The sequence below is a fragment of the Osmerus mordax genome, chromosome 22 (assembly GCF_038355195.1).
Source record: "Osmerus mordax isolate fOsmMor3 chromosome 22, fOsmMor3.pri, whole genome shotgun sequence".
Taxonomy (NCBI): Eukaryota; Metazoa; Chordata; class Actinopteri; order Osmeriformes; family Osmeridae; genus Osmerus; species Osmerus mordax.
In genome coordinates, this window is record NC_090071.1 from 8,250,156 (window position 1) to 8,270,261 (window position 20,106).

At 46.9% G+C, this 20,106-nt stretch overlaps 2 protein-coding genes across 3 annotated transcripts; both read right to left on the reverse strand.

Moving 5' to 3' along the window:
* Positions 1-529: 529 nt before the first annotated feature.
* On the reverse strand, positions 530-13,760 carry LOC136965891 (receptor-type tyrosine-protein phosphatase-like N). Of its 2 annotated transcripts, XM_067260188.1 has the most exons (23): positions 13,593-13,760; positions 10,874-10,924; positions 10,086-10,196; positions 9,723-9,828; positions 9,449-9,632; positions 8,885-9,242; positions 8,607-8,735; positions 8,473-8,507; positions 7,771-8,033; positions 7,511-7,597; positions 6,950-7,029; positions 6,792-6,856; positions 4,926-5,135; positions 4,459-4,749; positions 4,034-4,181; positions 3,836-3,909; positions 3,529-3,606; positions 3,279-3,398; positions 3,002-3,168; positions 1,814-1,867; positions 1,584-1,648; positions 1,413-1,486; positions 530-1,291 (listed from the first exon to the last, which is right to left on the reverse strand). In XM_067260188.1, the coding sequence occupies exons 1-23, from the start codon at positions 13,666-13,668 to the stop codon at positions 1,220-1,222; spliced, it is 2,898 nt and encodes a 965-aa protein (XP_067116289.1). In that variant the 5' UTR covers positions 13,669-13,760; the 3' UTR covers positions 530-1,219. The 2 variants fall into 2 exon arrangements, with proteins under 2 accessions (XP_067116289.1, XP_067116290.1); XM_067260189.1 differs by lacking the exon at positions 7,511-7,597.
* A 273-nt stretch (positions 13,761-14,033) lies between these two features.
* On the reverse strand, positions 14,034-19,085 carry dnpep (aspartyl aminopeptidase). The gene is made up of 15 exons (XM_067260349.1): positions 18,994-19,085; positions 18,650-18,740; positions 17,827-17,915; positions 17,593-17,706; positions 17,285-17,410; positions 17,019-17,143; positions 16,839-16,923; positions 16,557-16,664; positions 16,372-16,449; positions 15,940-16,014; positions 15,691-15,851; positions 15,224-15,263; positions 15,008-15,109; positions 14,445-14,612; positions 14,034-14,285 (listed from the first exon to the last, which is right to left on the reverse strand). Exons 1-15 carry the CDS (start codon positions 18,997-18,999, stop codon positions 14,235-14,237), a joined length of 1,419 nt encoding a protein of 472 aa, XP_067116450.1. The 5' UTR covers positions 19,000-19,085; the 3' UTR covers positions 14,034-14,234.
* Between the last annotated feature and the right edge of the window lie 1,021 nt (positions 19,086-20,106).

Sequence of the window (20,106 nt, forward strand, 5' to 3'; positions counted from 1 at the left end):
CAAAGTCTTTATTTTTTTGCCATAATCTTTAGGAGACACGTTTGTCTTGAATGTTAAAGCAGAAGATTTGATATGATACTAAATGCTGCAAGTGTAAGATATGGCAGACAGTTGGAGTCTCTTATGTCGGCCAAACTGGCAGACATAAGACTGTTTTCCCCAACCGCCCACTACATATCGTAATTATTTGAAATAATTAATTTAAATGTTTAGGCTTTTGTGACATGACCCGTTTAAATAAAACAACCAACTTCGCTCCGTAGACAACCAGTGCAATTCTGGTTTACCGACCGGACTACATCAACGGACAAATGGTAATCAAACATTAGTCATATGTCATATTGAGATAACAAACATACCTCACATCGGACCACGTTGCTGTTTTGTTTCCAGGAACTTAAATTTGTCGGTTACGTCTATTCCGGCACCCGGGAACCATTATTTTCGCGGACATCCGTCAACGTCTCTAACAAGCTTTTTCAGTGACTAAATGTGTGAGTGATCAGAGAAAGACAGTGTACTCGCAATTGCAGCACTTAACACGAAAACGTTTATTAATCATATTACAGTTACAAAATAGGCAATTTTAATACTTTGAAATTTTTTATTTGTGTTTTTCTGATTTGCTTGAGGTATACAACAGTAATCGCATAAATCCTTTACAATTATCTCAATGGCACATGAGGAGAAGACGTAGACACAAAGGTTTGTAATTTTTTCAAGGGTTAGTCAAGTAAAGTGAATGGGATGAATTTGAGAGTCGTTTATGTAAACAATCACACTCTAAGACACAGGAAGAGTCAGAGAGAGTGCTAACTGGCAACCCTTCCATCTCCACCTTGTCTTGAACCATTGTGGTGGCTTTCCCCATACAGTAGGTAATTGATATAAATGTTGATACTAATGTAAAAGTATTTTTACATTAGTGAGAGAGTCTTCCAAGTTACTCCAACCAGAATTCAACTATCACTATTCTCAACAACACTGTTCAGAAGGAAATGAGAGAAATAGGAATCTAGGCCATTGGCATCATCACAGACAGCAGTATAAATCAGACATCATCTAAAACGATAGAAGCACAGGGTCATTCGTCATCAGTTTCTAGACATAAGGAAAGGTAAGACACAATTGATGATTTAAAATACAATTCCATGTGCAAAGGAGGTGTACTGAGTTGGGAGTGTAAGGTACAGGCAAGCAGGTCTGGATCGAGTTAGTTTCACTGGGGCAGGGCTTTCAGGATCGCATTCACCTCTTCCGCAACAGCCGTCAGGGCAAATTCAAACTGATCCTGTAAAGAGAAACAGCTGTTTATTACAGTACGCATGCAAGAAATACAAGATGTAAACAAAAGGAATGCAACGTTTGAGACCTTTCTGGTACAAAGATTTGATCATGAAAAATGACGGTACCTTGGTGCGCACCATTCCCGGTCTTTGGTCACGAACATGCTCCAGTGTAGCCGCAATGTCAATCTCCTTCACTCCTGGAATGAGATGTAATCATGAGACATATTCTTTAGAGTCCACTACCTTCCTATGAGTGGGAGAAAAAGTACTGCATGACTACTGCATAGTCCTCACCCTTAGCCATGCGGTTCAGAACCATATCAATCAGGATGTAAGTTCCGGTCCGACCAGTACCATCACTGTGTGAGAGTTTAGACTTAGGGTTAGAATGTTTCATATTGTAACAGTGGGCAAGCAAATACGTCACACTGACACATCATAAAACCAGCCTTGATTGACGTCATGAAACATGGTGCATGTGTACCACACCCTGGAGGGAAGCAGTACTGCATGTGATGGTTTACCTGCAGTGCACAATGATGGGGCAGGATCGCCCTCGGTAGCACTTATTCACCTTTCTGTGAACATACAGATGCAGAAAGAGAGAGATCGAAGAAAATATAAATTCTCACAAGGACATACAATATTATCGATTCATATATTCCTGCCGAGAATGGGGGGAGTTTTCAATCTGTAAAACACAAAGTTTGTCATAAAAAGTAGTTTTGCAATGCAGGGGAAGAATATCAAGCCGGCAATAAATAGTCTACTCTTAACTGTCATAAGGGACAACATTGCCAGTTTCCTCTAAATGTAAACATGCAACCCAGTTTCAAGCCAGTCGCCAATCTCAGGTTAGAACATAGGTATGAGAAGAACCAATGCTAGTCGTAGACAGTCTTACTTCCCACTTACAAATCTGTCAGGAGTTCAACACTCACCCTAGAATGCAATAAGACTATTGGACAGACTATGAAAACGTAGGTTCATGACCTTCAGACGAAGAACAGAGAAAATGGCAGGAGTGAGAGAAAGAGAAGTAGAGCGAGAGAGAGAAAGAACCAGAACACGGGGGATAAATAATGAGCAAGGATTCGGCGATGGACCTCTTGCTGCAGCCACATCTGTCCATGATCATTTTTGTGACTATGCAACTGGACCCAGACTACTAGCTGCAAATCACAAAGATGACACAGACAGATATGTAATAAACCATGGGCCCCGCTGACCTCCATCGCACAAGGGAGAGCAAATAAGAGGAGGGACGGAGAGTCTCAGAAAGACAGAGAAAGAATGAGGGGGGTGGGGGGGGGGGTTAGGGAAGGAGAACATATAAGGAGTAACAGAGAGTGTGTAAAGGATATAGGAAGGCTTGGAGGAGACTCATGGTGTGGATGAATGAGATGTAGTGAACAGAGAGAGAGAGAGAGAGAGAGAGAGAGAGAGAGAGAGAGAGAGAGAGAGAGAGAGAGAGAGAGAGAGAGAGAGAGAGAGAGGGGAATCGTGAGGGCGGAAACACAAAGCACGTATTAATTGGGCTGGAGCACTTTCTATTATCCATCTGTCATCATATGATCACATGTGACCAATGTACAATACATGTATACACACAATACATTCATGGTACAATAGAAGAATGGGACGCATATGTACAATAGAGAGTGTTCCAAATCTCCAGCACTGAAACGGCACGATAGCTGTTTATGCAGTACCTGCGGAAGTCCAGTAGAGGGCGTGTGGAGTTGGGGATGCCCTGAGCAGGCCAGCTGAGGAAGTGGAACTGGGTGAGCGTGCGCGTTTCCTGGGTCTGCACGTTCTTCAGGTAGAAGCTACGCACCAGGAAGTCGTTACACCAGATGTGCTCCGAAACCAGATTCACCTGACGGACCCAGGTCAGGAAAAAAGGATTAGGGGGCATCCACACACGCAATGACACACGCGCACGTGAACACGCGCGCGCAAACACACGGTTGAAGAAAGAGCGCCGACCTCATAGATGTGGTACAGGGACGAACCCTCATCGGGCCAGTAACGGTCACACTGCTTCTCTCCATCCTCGACAAGTGCAGTCATCATAACTATCACAGTGCACCCATTCTCCCACACCATCTACACAACAAGGATTGTAGAAGCACAACTCATTCCTTTTTATTCCAGGCATTGTAGAATTTGAACAAGAACCAACGGACTAAAAGCCACGGTCAGAATCAGAATGTCCAAAACATCTAGTCGACCTGACCTGCCAGAAGTCTGAGATGGTGTGCGATAGAGGTCCCTGGGTAGCGATGTAAGCCGGCATCCGGGGGTCGTGCTCAATCTAAGGTATCAGAGGGTAAAGGTCAGGGGTCAACACCCACAACTCTACAATGGAGGGACACCATGGACACTAATCTCCATGGTGACAGCTCCATTCACCCACACACAGTCATTCGTGGGGGTGGGGAGGGGGTTGTGCCATTAGATGTCACTAGATAAGTGGGGGGTTGCTGTGTGGCATGGTTGGGTGAATAAAATGGTGACTCAGGGGGGGAATGTGGGTGGCTTACTATAGTACTGGCATTGATGTAGTCAGTCCTGGAGGGGTTCGTCTCAACCTTCAGCTTCACTCTGGAGTGGTCATCTGCAGAACAAAACATCATCTTACTCAAGCAGAACGGGAACGTATTACGATTGAGTTGACATACAATCCGAGCGGATTGGAGGAAGGTGCCGGAATAACAGGGGCGAGACGAGAGGGGACTCACAGGGAATGGAATCTGGGCAGCGGTTCTTCTTCAGGTTGCCCTCGCTCTGGGCCACGGAGACCGTGCTGGGCTCAGCCTGGTAGGAGCACAGCGCATCCCACTCCTTCATCAGGCGGTCCTTGTTCTTCAGATGATCCTCCATGTAAGCCTGAGGGACACCACAGGCTCTCCATGACACCCTCACCCCCGCTGACACATTCACAGTCAGTTCACCAACGTCAATAAAGTAATTGGACGCTCGTTACTTGAAGATGCAAATCTCGTAGTATATCATGACAGTCGTCGAACTGCTAATATTGTCTGAGCTGTGCGAATACCTATCTTAGAGCCTATGTGCTCGCACTCTCTGCCAAGAAACATACAGGATGTACTGTTGGTCCACACTGTGGGGACTAGGCTGGAGGGCCTATGGAAGGGTCACTCACTAGGATCATGTGACCGGTGGAGATGTCCATGTTGGACTGGGCTGGCTCCTCACACCAGGAGGGGGTGGAACTGTGCGAGCTGGGGCTGGGCTGGGGCGCGTCGCTGAACTGGGACGACACGCTGCTCACCCGGGAGGTGTCCGTAGCTCCTCCCCCCGGCGCGCCGCCGCCGCTGCCACCTCCTCCGGCAGAGCCGGCCCCTCCAGCCCCTCCTCCTCCTCCCCCACCTCCTCCAGCTCCCTCCAAACGGCTGAAGGCTCCCTTGGATGCCATATGCTGGCGACACAGGTCCTGATGGAATGGGTTCAAATCAGTCATGGGTGCTGATGTAACAGGGATTCCCACGGGGCAGGGCATCATTGTTGCTGAAACTATGCCATGTGAACAGTCTGGGCGGGCACAACAAAGCGACACAGGTTGATAGAATGTCTGTTGTGTGTGTGTTTTTGTGTGTGGGCGTGGCCAACCTGGTATTCCTGGTGCGTGACGCTGCCTCCCTCGGGCCCCAAGCCCAGCTTCTCCGAGGCCAGGCGGTGGGCGTGGTGACGCAGGCAGGTGATCGTCACGGCAGCGACAAGAACGCCGCCCACACAGGCCGCGCTGACCAGCGTGAGGAACACTCCTCGGGAGCCCTCTTGGACCCGGGTGGCCTGAGGCAGTCCCTGTCCATCGTTTCTCTAGAAGAAGCAATAGAGAGGGAACGGCTATGAAGGGGAGAAAGGGAAAGTTTGAGAACGCAGGACGCGTGTTCATCCTCGCCACACACCATAGCAAGTGGCGAGAGTCGAAAGGAGGTCATTCCAAAGGAAGAAAGCGCCTCGCCTCGCCGCTGCCGTGGTAACAGTAACCCCTCCGCACCCTAACCCTAATCTCTGTAGTCAACGTGGGTAAGAGGAGAGAAGTGGAGGAACAAAGATCTTGTGTGACAAAAAAAAAAAACCTTCTTTGGCCTGACCGCCCAATTATTCCTGCCGTCTTTCATCTCTCCTCCTCCTTCCTGGTAGAACAGTTGCTTGTCTTGCCCTGCTGACCTCTTTCCCCTCCTCAGAGGCCCCAGGAATGTGCTGTGGGATTGGGGTGAAGGAGGGGGAGCTAGTCGGAAGACATTGGGGCTGGGGACACTGGTGCTGGTGTGGAGGTGTCTCACCTGTTATTCTAACTGGGCCCCCAAAAGGGAAATCATGTCAGTTCAAATAGAGGGTTGGGGAAGAAAACATTTGAAATCAAATGAATGACACTGAATACATATTTGACACAGGGGATGGCATGGGTGTGGGTTTGGTGGGATGGAGATTAGGGGTGTAGCCTAGTGTTTGGTGTGCAGTATGGGGAGCCTAAAAAACTGTTATGAATTACAGGAAACTGCTTGAAGTTAATGGTTCAATAAATATAACCAGCGTAAGAGATATTCTTGTCACTACTTGGACATAAATTTCGATGACTGAATGTGGGTGGTGAAACATAAACTGCACTTAGCATGACAGTGAGTTTTAGAAATAATGTAAGTCTCTAAAACATTAACCATTCCATGTCAAGTGTGGCTAGTAAATTCTTTCGACAAGCTAATTCTAGCATAACCGAAGCCTATTTAAAATGCTTGATTATATTGTTTCGTGGTGAATAGCCACTCACAAACACGTCAACTGCGGATCATGCGACTCCCCGGGCAACTGACGGAGCATCCCGGGTTGTGTGAGCGACACCGCAAAGAAAAAAGAGCTATTTTGTTTTCACAAAGCACTTCTGTACATTAGAATTTTCAATTTGAGAAAGAATGCACTATCTGTCAGTCTATGTGCGAAACGCAAATGCAGACTAGATTTGATTTAAACATTTAAACAAATACGAGCAGAATTAATAAACAAACGTGTTGGAATTTGATGGTCGGCATATTTGCCAATTAAAGTAGATCGGCAACACTTACATTAGACTGTCCGGTATATTATTAGACGACAAACGATTAGCACTGACTTCGTGTCGGTTCCTTTCAGAATCGGATGGAGACTGAGAGAATACAATGTTTGATTGAATTTTGGCGGCACCATTACTGCAAGGAAATTTGAGGTACAATGAAATGGGGCGCGCTGCGCGCATGACATGGAGACAGGAGGAGGGAGATGGAGTCCTCTTGGGGCTTGCACATGTGGTTGGAACATTCCCCACGAGTTTGTCATGGTGAAGTAGCTATGGAGACAATGGAGGCATGAATAGACAATAGTGATTGATTGATTCGAGAAAAAAGATTGAGGAGACATGCACTCACATTTGAAGAGGCACACACACACACACACAGAGGCACGAACAAAAGGTGTCTGACAGCAACACAAGCTTACCTCACCAACACCTGTCTGAACAATCTTCAAGTTTGTCTCGGACTCCAGGAAGTTCTTCTCTGCAACTAAATAATAGCACACAAGAGGATTGGTTTGAGTCGATTCCCAGTGGGATGATCAGATCACCAGTCTGACTCCATACTGTTTATGCAGCTCACCAGCTTTATCAGCCACATCCTCAGCACTCAGGTTCTGATTGTTTGGTCGGATTCGAAAGGTCAATGCGGGGCCCACCACACTGCAAGGGAAGAACACACAGGAGCTTAGAATGGACAGCTAGGTCTGTAGCCTGGTCAGGGAGAGGGAATGAGGGGACTAGTGATGCCGAGTAGGAGTAGGCGTGCTTGTGGAAACGAGGGGGGAATGAATCCCACCTCTACAAAGCCCGTAAAGACCCTCCCTGTCTGCTACCCTGGGTGGGGAGATGGTGGCTGGACACCTCCCCATCGGACCTGTGTCTAAGCGGGGGGGGGGGGGAGTGTCAGGATGGCAGGCAGGGAGTAGAGGGTGAGGTCAGGTTCTGGTGGTTGGACCAGGAGGAGGGTTCTGGGATCGTTTGTCGTGGTGGGAGAGGGGCGTGCCTTGGCTTTGGATTTGGGCCAGAGAGATCGCACACCACACGTCTCCGTGGTTAGCTGAGGTAGAGTGCCGCCCCGCGTGGGTCAACCTCTCCGTGGGCTCTCCTCGGCCCGGAGCTGCCTGCCTGCCGGAGGGCCTACCTGATGTTGATGAAAGAGCCAGTGGAGAGGTGTATCCTCTCCGCCAGGAGCTCCAGCAGACGCACCCCGTCGTACAGACTGAGTGGGCTGCAGAGAGATACACACACATTCATCGACAAACATCCACACCCGCATGCACACTGTTACGCACACGCCAAACAGACACACACACGCGCGCGCCAAACGGGCTCCCACTCATCCGTGCGCACGAAGGATTGTAGGCGTCATGGAGATTGGCCGTTTGGAGAAAAGGAGATCACCTCTGGTTTGTGACGATGTATCCGTACTCGTCCCGCCCTTGGGAAGCCCCTGGTTCTTTCTGCCCCTGTTTTTCCCCTCTCGCCGGGACTGTGGCTGTCTTCTCTTTCACACTGGCGCCCTCAGTGCCATGGGGGGCAGAGGGGCCCGGGGTAGGCCCCTTGTGTGCTGGGGAGGCTGGAGGCCCGGGGCCCAGGACCGGGGGGGTGGCGGGGGCTCCGACAGGGCCATTCTCCACCTTGTGTGTCATAGCCCCCTCAGTGATCTTATGAAACAATGACAAAGCAAGAGCACATATAGCAGATTGTCTCCCAAAGATCACATGTAGATAAGAATGTACTGCAGCAGAATGCCATACACATATCTGTCATGTTCATGCAATACCTAAGGGAACGGTTGGTATATAGTAATTAAAGTGCTGTTCACTGTAAATTGCACTTCAAAGATTCTAAAGAAGGATGATATTCACAGATCCATGTAGTGTTACAGATGAATCACATAAATCCTCAAAACGCTTTTGTTACACAATGGGGATTGTAGTAATGTTAAATGACATGTTTCCTATGAGCCCAGTAAGATAAAGCTCACATGCTGACATCTACTGGTGATAAGTCAAAATAACATAAATCCTCATAGGGTGTCATAGGGTTAACATTTTTAATTAAATGAAGTGTCATGAAAACACGAGATTGTCCAAAAATTACCTTCTTTCTTGTGACATCACTGTTCCGGTACTTATCTAAAAAACAAACAATACAAATGATGAGATGCATCACCTACAGTGATTATTGAGACAAACCCCCCCCTAAAGATGATATGCCATATCAATATTACAAACCTATGTTGGGGCTTTCCATCTGAAGCTGTTTGAGGGCTGCAGGCAGGTTGTCTAGCTGTTCTGGAGTCAAGTCCTTCATGTTGATACCGTAGTGGTTTAGAAGCAGAGCCAGCTTCTGCATGGAGTCCTCTGCTCAGACAAGCACAGTGAACAACTTGGCATGTTAGGACACCACACTTGACGTGATTCATCACACACACCTGCCCCCAGTCACACTGAAATACACAGACGCACACTAGCCCACAAACACACACAGACCCACACGGACTCAGACTCACCGCTGAATCCAGACAAAGAGCCGTAGTCCTTCTGAGGTTTCTTCGGCTCCTGCTTCTGCTGCTGCTGCCGCTGCTTGCTGACTTCTACTTCCTGGGAAATGTAGTCCTCGGTGTAGTCCAGAGGGAAGTCCAGTTCTTGGTAGAAGGGCGAGGCAGAGAGAGGTGCTGACCCCCTGTGGCGGGAGGCGGGCTGGGCGGGGGAGGACAGGTACAGGGAGACCAGGTCCTGCAGCATCTGGCGGTCTCTGTCCCGGGGGCGTGTCCCTTTGCCCCCGGAGCGGGAGGACGACCGGTGGAAGTTGTCCCCCTCCAGGGAGTTGAGGGAGCGCTCCTCTTCATCTTGGTAACCATAGTTTTGCTGCAAGAAACACAAACACACACAGATAACTTCAATTAAAAAACGAATATACATATTGTAAAGTATGCTTGTACTGTATAATTGCTTTTAGGTTTATGTGTAAATACGGGCTGCTTTTCAGTGTGAAGTATACTTGTATGTCTGTTTGTGCTTTAAAGGTGTGTTTCCAGTGCGTGTGTTAATGTGTGTGGAGAGTGTAGTTCCACCTGGCGGTAGGAGTAAGGGTCCATTAGGGGAGTTTGCATGTGCAGAGAGGATTGGGGTGGATCGACGATCATGTAATCCAGGTATTTCTGCATCAGGTCTGGGTTGGGCTGGCCTCCCTCAGCCTTGGTCCTGGAGCTGGGGTTCTGCAGTCTAGAAAGAGCGTTACCAGGGTCCTCGGAGGACCTGAAGGACAGACATGAATAAGTACACAGTACACACCTTTTACCAGTCAACATTGTGGGGAATTAAAGGACACTGTTTTAGATGTCTTACTGAGACATGGGTTTGTCCGGTTGTCCAGGTGAGGGGCGGAGCTGTGGAACACGACTCATCTCCCTACCAATCACATACTGGGTGATGTCATCCTGCCAAGTGAGACCTGCATAACCATAGGCCAAACCGAATGTCAATCACAGCAGTCAGAGGTGGAGTACAACTTAACTTTATTATGTAAGTCCTATCCCCATAAACTCTCCAAAGAACCAGATAATGTCCCATAATTTTGTTTCCACAGCGCGACTTATCTTTATCACCATCACTATGGAAACTGTTGACTTTAACGGCCCCATTGCGCACCCCGTGGGAGCCGTGTAAGTGGCTATATGTGTTTGTACAGGTGTGTGTGACATCCATCACCTTGCATCATGAGTTCCTTGAGCACCTCCTGCAATCTATGCAGCACGGACACTGAGACCTGGTACTTAACACGCTGCTGCTGTGGAGACTGGCACTGCCCAAACAGACCATCTGCAGAGCACAGAGTGGATACACACACACACACACCCATTCACACAAACACAATAATGAGCGTCTGTAGGTTGTGTGTGAGAGAGAGTGACTAGGTCTGGGTGAGTCATCGTCACCTCGCTATCTCTCCATCTCTCCCTCTCTCTCAGACGTACACATGAGGGAGACACTGCCGTTAGCCCAGTGATGTCACTGTTGCCATGGAGAGGGCGAGGGAGAGATGGGATTGGTCGGCCGCGGTCGAAGCACAGGAGATGTGTTTACCCTGTGTTCTCACACAGATGTCAAGAGAGGAGATAGCGGGCACCTCATACACACAGGCAACCAAACACACATTGAATTACTTATAGACTCCACATGCACATGCAAACCAGCAGCACCCCTTTAAAAACAGCTTGAAACAAACACAGGCAGTCAGTGTGGACATAGAAGCGCTAATAACAAGAGGGGGCTTGGTGAACTCAGGACCGCACTTTGTCAACTTAACAGGACATGCAGGGAATCATCTAGAACTGTACGTAGCACAAACTATAAAAAGGAGCTCTGTCTGGCAACAGAGAAAAAACAGATAAAGTCAGAGAGAGATAACGAGAGATAGAGGATGTACACCAGGGTACTGTTTGGCAAGCAGATAGGGCTGTACATTAGACCAGTTCCCTTCTAGAGATAATACTGACCGTCGACGCAGGGTTGGTCACTGGGGCAGAGCTTCTTCTCAAACAGACAGCCTGGGAACACAGGGAGGGGAGGGGAGAGAGCCCATCACCATCACAGGCTTTGAACGTGGCAGGTAATTATACCAGGTGGCAAGATGGCGACATATCTCGTTACCATTTCTGCGAACGGGTGACCTTTTACTGGCCTTCAATCTGTGAATCTGGCGGCGTGTGTGTTTATTAAGAGTGGACATCGACGCATGCGTAACACGCCAGAGTCTGTTACCCAGCAACTAGACAGAATGGCCTTGTTGACTATAAGCAGAAACGGAATACCTTTCTATGACTGTGGAGACCTACGATCCAAAAACTAGGATCTGCATGACTAATGTCCTTTCTTCCATCCCATCTTTCTCAAGCTCGTGTTCACACGCACCCCCACTCTCTTCCTGTCTCTATTCCCCTCGCCCTATCTTTGCCTCTTTCCTAAACTCTCCTATTCCCTCACCCACTGACTGGACTATCTCCTCAGAGTCCGTCACAGACCACCAAAGCACACCGATTATCCACAGAACCTGTCAATCACACATCACATCCGATAACACACAGCCGCTTGCTTTTTCGAATAAAATCCATTACCGAGTATTCAATACTGAGTTAGTTACATGTAGGGGGGGGGGTCTGGGCACAGTAATTACAAGCATCACAGCAGCATTCTTCTTTGTATCCAGCTGGGATTTATTGTTGTCTGTGTTCCCCTAGCAATTAATAAATCAATGTTGTAACAGTCAACGACTCCAGGACCGTGTCATAGCAACAGTGGCTGCAAGCTACTTCCTGCAAAGGTGACTACCACACTACTACAGGACTACACTAGAAGGACCACCGTCTGACGTCCAGGGTCATATTTATAGAAATAAATGTTGGCAAACTTCATTTAAAATAATCTTAGTATTTGCATGATACAGAACCCACACGCAGATAAACAATACTTTGCAGAGCAAAGCCTAATCATGCAAGTGGGTGTTTCCGGTGCTATGAAGTGACGCTTGCATGGACCCTCTTTTACCCTTCCAACCTCTCTCCCTACATGCCTCCACCCACCCTTGCTGTGGCTTTAGAACTGAGGGGCCGGATGGAGGAGGGGGAAGCGCTCAACATAAAAACAAAGGCTATTTTTTGCCCACGTCGTTGCTACTGAAATCATACCCTTTCCAAATGAGATGGCAATGAAATAATGGGTGTTTCTCGGAAGAGATGAGGGTTTCTGCGAAGCAGACCACGTGAGACAAACAAACAGTATTGACGGAGACAGGGGGACCCACAGATATGACGATTAAATATGATTGGTATATTACTATTATGTTATTGAAATGTTATTTCATTTCATTTTGTGTAGAATAGGGCAATACATTCACCAATAATCTCAAGGCCCAGTCAACAGTTTACTACATAATTGATTTGTTTATTGAAATATGATGTGTATGTGCATCAAGCTTGAAAGCCTTCAGCCTTCACAACGAGGGGGAAGCAGAATGAACCAGCTCAAATGTTGACGTAGGGTAGCTCGTCATGGATGAGTCAGCCAGGCAAGTAGCCACAGAATACCAATGCACTGGTAAGTCAAAAGCTCAATTTATTAGCCTACCAACACATGTTAGGATCCCAAGTCATCAAATAATAAATAGCTAATATTCAATATCTACAAACAAATTAATGACCCCATGCCCACTGAATCACACACACTGAATCACACACACTGAATCACGCACACAACACAGTTATACATATCCCTGCTGGAGGGTGATTCCTTTAGACTTAACTAGATGTGACAAATGTCTCACTGCTACCTCTAAATGTCTCTAAGCCATGACTCTTGTGTACACTATTGATCTCAGACAGCAAATGGCTGACAAGTGTAGGCCTTGTTCAACAACAACGCTTCCCTATAATTCACTCCTCTTTTTTCAGGCACCGTTCATTTACAAGACTTGGACGGGGAACCGTAAAAGAGCTGTCCATGGTGCTGAAGCAAACGAGCTGTGGGTCAGAAGTGCATTGCCTACACAGTAAAATCCTGTTAAGTAACCATAAACAATTAACGGAAACAAGTAGCGTAGTTAATCACAGATACTACAATCAACCAAAGGAAATCGCTTTAAATTGCTGTTTTACTAGTTCCCGTCCTGCCCTTCATGTTTTTCCTGAATGTAAAAAGGTATAGATTGGAAAATGTTAGATGTGGAAAATTACATTTCACACAAAAACTCATACAACATAGCATTGCTTACATTACAAATGTTAGGTTTATTTTTCAAGAGTGGGACAGCAGTCCGCACGCAATCCATCCCTGTTTTCAGTGTTATTGCGGATAGGTAGCTTACGAATCATACTCCAAAACCGACAATTCAGTCCACCCAAACAATTGACAATGACGTAACTGTACACGTATTATACCTATATCATTTCAATTCCATGCCAAACATGCCAGAATTTTTTTTCTTGATTAACTTGGGTGGGCAATTATAAATGCCCCCTTGCATAGGATACATCTCATGTAATTTCACAATATTTGATGTTAAATCCTAGAGTTAAAGCAAAAGAAAGGTATTCAATAGCTCGATAGCGTATTCAATTTGATTTAGTGATTAATTAAGCAATAACTGGCTTTACCGACAGTTGTGAGCTCTGCACGGAGTCATTTCACATGCATCTGTGACTTAATCTTTTGGACTCTTACCGTATCGGCTTGACATCCCCATTTGATAACATACAGTCATCAGACACAGCACGCGCCATAGTCGCGGATATCTCATGTTATCCCCGAGTGAAGGCAGCCAAAGCTGTTAAACAGTCCAGTTTTAAACCCTCATGATCTCTGGCAACTATCGGAGGGACAGGGTCCGTGGATGGGAATCTACAGTGGAGGTGCGCCGATAGTCTGTGAACGCAAGTGTGTAAGAGAGGGTTTGTAATTTAGAAAACCCGGAAAGCAGAGCGCAGCAGATCCGGAGCACACAGACAGATTGTTTGTGTTGAACACACTAGCACTGCAATTACGTCATATCCATGCACAGAAAAAAAAATATAGAAATTATGCAAATTGTATCATTTCTAAAACATACGCACAGTAAATACACAGGCTGCTTGGTATATAGGTCATAAAAAATGAAACCAACAATGAGAATGTCAATAGTTTTATTTTTTTATAAAGCATGACAGATCATTTACCTATTTTTTTTTTTTGGGGGGGGGGGTCTTTGACAGGATTTGATCAATTGCTAACATGTGGTGTATGCAGCTGTGTGTGAGGGTACAAACACAAAACAATTGTCAGTGTGAGCCTCTGTCTTTCTGTCTGCTTGTGGTAGCTCCCATCCGTCTAGTCCACAGTCACCATGCTTCTCACAGTTGGGAACAACTCAAAGAATCCCTGGCAAACACAGATACACATTCAATTATAGGCACAAATGATGAACTTAAAGAAAAGTTGAAATACCATTGGCAAAATGTTATTTTTATAGTGTCTCTACTGCATGAGTAAAACCACCGACCAACCAGAAGTAGACCAAGCTTCCGGAGGATACAGTACCTTGAAGAGGGTGATGGTCTGGAGCACTCCGGAAGTGCAGCACATCTCCCTGATGGAGTGCATGGACAGCTGGGGGGCCCCGATATCCACAACTGGGATCCCCAGCCGGGAGGCCAGGATTGGCCCAATGGTGGTCCCGCAAGGGCTGTCGTTGCGCACCATCACGTCCTAGCCACCAGAGAGGGGATGGGGGTCGGGGCGCGGCAGAAGAGGAAGGAAGTCAATACAACAGACAATCACTGTGTTCCAGCTGAGAATGGTGATTTATTCCAATGGCCTTGACCTCTTTCTCTTATCAGCCACAGATGCTGGCACGCAGAACCGAGCAGAGCTCATGAACGTAAAAGTCAGCTCCGTGTCGTGCCATAATCGGTCTCTTTTGTTAGCTACTCCATTGTATTGGATTTCTGTGTTGCTAGGAGACTTACCAGGTGCAGGGTGGTTTAACAAGAGGCAAGTGATGATGAGACAGACCGTCTGAACTAGAACATCAGTGTGTGCACACGCACACGTGCACTCACGCACACGCACACGTGCACTCACGCACACGCACACACACACACCTGTAGAGGCACGTTGACCCGTCCTCCGATTTCTCGGATGATGGCGGCGGTCACAGCGGTTGTGGCGTAGCGCTGATTGCTATTGAACTTGATCACGGGGCCCTGAGAGCGCATTAAAAACCGGCGTTAGCAGAACAGTGTTTGTCAACAACATGTGTCCATGCCGACTAAATATTCAGCGAGCCAGAAGTAAACCAGCAGCTCGAGTGTTCCTACCTTGTGGAAGGCTGGGCGGTGGTTCTCATCGTGCTTCTCTCTGGGGGGGGGGGGGGGGGGGAATGAAAGTCAATACCCAGGAAAGTAAAGCCATCGATATGAATGGGGCTGTGCTGGCAGTTCTGCAACATTGGGACCGGCGGGTTGGGGTGAAGGGGTGTGGTTTGGACAGTAACTAAGGGGGCAGGAAAGACTGGTCGTTGGGATATTAAAAGGGTGTGGCTCTAGCAAAGGGGGAAAGACTTATTTAGCCTTTATTAAACCAGAGAGGTCAAAGGGAACCAATTCTCATTTCCAAAGACAACCTAACCAAGAGGCAGCGACAGGAGACAAATCGATACAATACATTAAAACATTGCTATGGTTAGTGCAAGAAAACAACATTAGAAAACATCATAACCAATAATGACTATCTGGTAGTTCATATATGAAAAGGGTTGCGTTCTAATAAACGGGGGGCCACTCACTGGTAGTTGGGGTGCGCAGCGTGAGCCATGTCTGCGCTGATCATGAAGGAGACGGGCGCGGCCTGCTGGAAGGCAGTGAGGTTGCTGGACGTGGAGGACAGGCGGCTGAGAATCAACTCCGTCAGGTTGGACTGGGCACCCTGAGCGCTCTCCGAGCCCACCTGCAGGACACAGGGGGAAGTGCACGTGTCAGGCATGCCGCGCCGATAAGGGGAACCAGATTGGAACTGGCAGGTGGAAGTGTGTTACCTCTTCGTTGTCGTAAAGAGTCACCATCCGGATGTTGGTATCTCCGGCCAGAGTGTCTCCAGAGTCAATAAGAGCCTGGAGGGCAGGGATGGAGCAGAGGACAGGAAAAGTAGAACATATTGGTAAAGGTTGGCAAAATCTCAATTTTCCATCATATTTATAATACAAATGGGGTATAATAACAATAACAATATCGAAGAAGAAAAAAGGAAGTGATTTAGTGGATACAATTTATTCACTTTCATAAACCCATAAACTGTGATTCCATACATGCTCATTTCCAAACCACTGCCTTTCACACTTTCCATGTGCATGGTGAACTGATGAGAAAAACTCAAAAAGAAAGCAATTTTGTGAGGTGCCCCTTTAGGGCGGCCTTGTCATGGGGCCTTGAGGCAACGGAAGCTGGGTGTCGACGGGGTCCAGACTCACCTGCAGGGAGCAGTAGCAGCTGTGGAGGTTATCCAGACGAGGAGAGTAGATAAACTCTTCATACACCCCCCCTAGAACCTAGACACACACTTTCAAAAATGAAAACATTGCGGCCAGCATGTCGCCCATGACAAGGTGGGCTAACGTGCAGAGCGAGGGAGCCAGCAGGAAGACAGGGGACTCACCCCGGGCTGGGTGTCTGCCAGGCACAGCTCAAAGTCCAGCAGGGCCTCAGGCTGCACCCCCAGCTCTGAACACAGCACCTTGACCAGGGCTGGGTGGTGCTTCTCCACCTGAGGCAGGGTGAAGGGTATCGGAAGAGGAGAGGGTGGGTTACTGGAGTTGAGTTGCGTGAGTTTCATTCACTGGATAAGAAAAGGAAAGGAAGGAAGGAAGAAAGAAAGAGCGTCTGCTAAATGACGAGAGAGAGAGAGAGAGAGAGGCAACAAAAACGACGGGGGTTTTACAGTGGTGGTAGCGTTGCAGGCATCTCCACAGGAAGCACAGCCGGTCTCCAGCTCCTCCTGCACAGCACTGGCTAAAATGGGCACACTGAGAGAGACACATACACACATTAATAACAGCTAACATTTTCTCTTCATTTCTCCCCCCCCACCCCGGTCCTCCTCCTTTCCTCCATGACTCACAGGTGGTTCTCCTTGTTGGGGCCGAAGGAGTCATTGATGTCCCTCTGCAGGTGGATGGCCAGGTGAGGGATCCTGAGGAGAGGCCTGGGCACGTGGATGAGCCTCTGGGTCAGCTTATCCCCACTCTGAGGCACCGGAAACAACCGGACAAGTTAGCGGAGGACCCTCCTACGAATCCCACGCATGTCGTGCCCATGCGCATTCGGTAAAACGCATCCTCAAACAAGTGAACAGGTCAAGTCAACGGTGGTTATGGACTAAGTTACCTTGACCATAACGCGGCCGGCGATGGTCAGATCCCGGTCGAACCAGGTGTTCCAGATGCCCCCTCCGTAGCACTCCACCCCCACCTGCAGACACCCTAGCCGGGTCTTCTTAGACCTGGGTTTGACCTGAACCACCAGAGCATGGGGGAAGAGGGTCAACGCTGTGGTATGTTACAAACAGAAGTCTGAATGAGTTCTCGCCCTGCTATGAGAAGTACTTGCACTATCCCAGTATATGCTATTTTTAAGCCAGGGCTTCCCAAGCGGTTCCATCAGATCTGGGAAGGACCCCCGACCCCCATACTCACCCTAAGGCAGGGGCTGTCTGTGTGGGCTCCAATCATAGAGAAACCATTTCCTGGCAGGAATTTCCCACCGACAGCAAAGGCTATGATGCTGGAGTAGTTTCTGGTCACAAAATACTGTCGAAGGGGAGAAAGAAAAGCAGTTCTAATGTAGATAACATATTCATCAACGGTTGCTGCCATCAAAATACCAGCTCATGGATCTTAAAGTATTGTTACAGTAGTACTGTTACGGACCTTACTGGCAGGCTTGATGTCCCAGCATTCGGCCTCCTTCAGCTCAATGAAGCCAGCCTTAAGCAGCCGACTCTTACACTCCTCCACCACTGCAAGGGTTAGGGTCAATAGAAAAAGGAGAAGAAGAGAGATTTCTCTGTCACTGCTTTCTACTTCATTGTTTAGAAAGTGACCCCATAAACAGAACATCCCACTAAGTCCACAGCGGTCAGTAAATTACCTAAATGAAAGATTACCAAGTCTATAATTTTGTTTTGGATAAGAGCGTCTGCTAAATGACTAAAATGACTAAATGTTTTGCCTGTAGGAGGAATGTGGGAATTCTCTCTAAATAGATCTACAACCAAAGCTGTGCCCACTGCACAGACTATAAATTGGTCTTTGGCAAATCAATAAACATCTTTATCATCAAATTAGACCTGCTTCTTTACCGAGGCCCTTGTGCATGGTGCAACATAGCTTGGTAGGTTTTGAAAATAGTAGGCCTACACCTGGACTTCTAAGAAGTTAGCAAGAAAAAATAGGTCAGAGTGCAAAGGTACAGACAGAGATAATTAGGATTAGAGAAACACAATTCGTTTTGCAAGATCTCGTACTGCATCTTATCTCAAGATCAAGGTTCATGGAAAGCAGGCTGGAAAACACTGCAACAGTTCGACAGTTTAGCTAACATGTTACCAGCATGCATTATTTTTCTAAATGTGAGTAATTTCCAATCACGTCTCCATCATTCTGATATTCTAACCTTAGTAGAATGTAATTCCCAGCTAACTACCACTTGATTTTCAGCCAAGCTAGCTATAAAAAGCCTTCACTTACTTACCATGGTATGGTGACACCCCTCTATTCACGAATTGGAGAAACTCTTTGGCGGCTGACTGCACGGCGTCCTTCGAACTCTTCATGATCAGAGACTAAGCAAGATATTAAGATATAATTAGGCTAAATAATCAGTGCAGTTTGTTAGTCGTAGTCATACACACAAGAAGATATGTATCTTGCTAATCCATACAGCAACGTGACAGAGCTTGCTAGCAAGCAGACTTTTTCAATGAGTAGCTCGCTATCAGCATGCAAAAGTCCAACCAACCATGTCTGAGTCTGGTATTAAGTGACAACAACACCTCCACATAGCCTGGCAACATAAGGAGCATTTATGGCACTTACCTGCATAAATGTACAGGACTTTCAAACTCTGTACCCGTTGATTGTGCAAAAAGTGACAGGCAGAAACCGAAATACGACCACCGATTGACAGCAACAAAGGATAAGCTACCGGTTGAAGGGGTTATATCGCCCTCTCTCGTCGAGGAGGTATTTATAAAAGAAAATCGGGCATGTCAGAATGAGTATCGGGTATGTCAGAATTTAAGTGTACAAGAATACCCTGTCCAAAGTTAAATTAACCACATAGCCTACTGTAATTTGGTTTGTTTATTCTTTTTCTAATCTCTTTGTACCTCATTTTTCTGTATTGTCTTTTTGTGTTTTTCAGACCTATGCATGTTCCTTCCACTCCCTTGTAGTCTCCTCCTGACTTGGAATGCCTCCTGGAAGTGCTGAAGTGTCTTTTGTTTCCATATGGCTGCATGTTCATTCTAGAGTGTGAGAGAACAAAACGGTGTGCGTGTGAGTGTGTGTGTGTGTCAGAGAGAGAAAGGGGAGAGAGAGAGAGAGTGTGAAAGAAAGAGGTGTTAAGTGAAAAACTGATGCTCTGAATCAAAAGAAGCAAAATCAAAAGAATGATATGAAGCGTGAGAGTGGTGTAAAGAGTAACCTAGTGCTTTTGTTTATTCTAGTTCTTGTCTTTAAAGAACATATTACAATGGAGCCATGGAGCCATGTTAGATACCGGTATATGTTTAAAAAAGCCCTCAACGATTATTGTCAAGTAATGCTTCTCAACTTCCTCGTAATCCTTAAACCCCACAATCATTTTAAAAAGCCTGTCAAATCTCAAGGGTTAGTTATCATCAAGTGTTAACCTCAAAGTGATGACTGTGGTAATACCAAGGCCAAGAAGCAATGTTGTTGGCTGGCACAGGTTCTGAGGTTGCTTATCTCCCAAGGGCCTTTGGACTGAAATGAACAACATGCACTGGCAACAGCATTCAGGGCACTGTAAAAATGGCTCATTTCATTTTTCCAGTCATTAGAACTAACCCAGACTCAAGATAATTTATCAGAGCAAAAAGTGTGAGATTAAATTACTATATAGAACAACAAGACAGAGAATCTGAAAGAATTGAAAGTTGGGACTGTGGTACTCAAACAAAGCAC

Coding starts and splice junctions, on each gene's coding strand:
- LOC136965891 (XM_067260188.1), bottom strand. CDS start 13,668: ATGAGATATCCGCGACTATGGCGCGTGCTGTGTCTGATGACTGTATGT. Junction 3,607..3,835: donor ACATCAATGCCAGTACTATA/GTAAGCCACCCA, acceptor CTGATACCTTAG/ATTGAGCACGACCCCCGGAT. Junction 3,399..3,528: donor CCATCTCAGACTTCTGGCAG/GTCAGGTCGACT, acceptor CTTGTTGTGTAG/ATGGTGTGGGAGAATGGGTG.
- dnpep (XM_067260349.1), bottom strand. Junction 16,015..16,371: donor GCTGCTACTGCTCCCTGCAG/GTGAGTCTGGAC, acceptor CCTGCCCTCCAG/GCTCTTATTGACTCTGGAGA. Junction 15,852..15,939: donor CTCTTTACGACAACGAAGAG/GTAACACACTTC, acceptor TGTGTCCTGCAG/GTGGGCTCGGAGAGCGCTCA.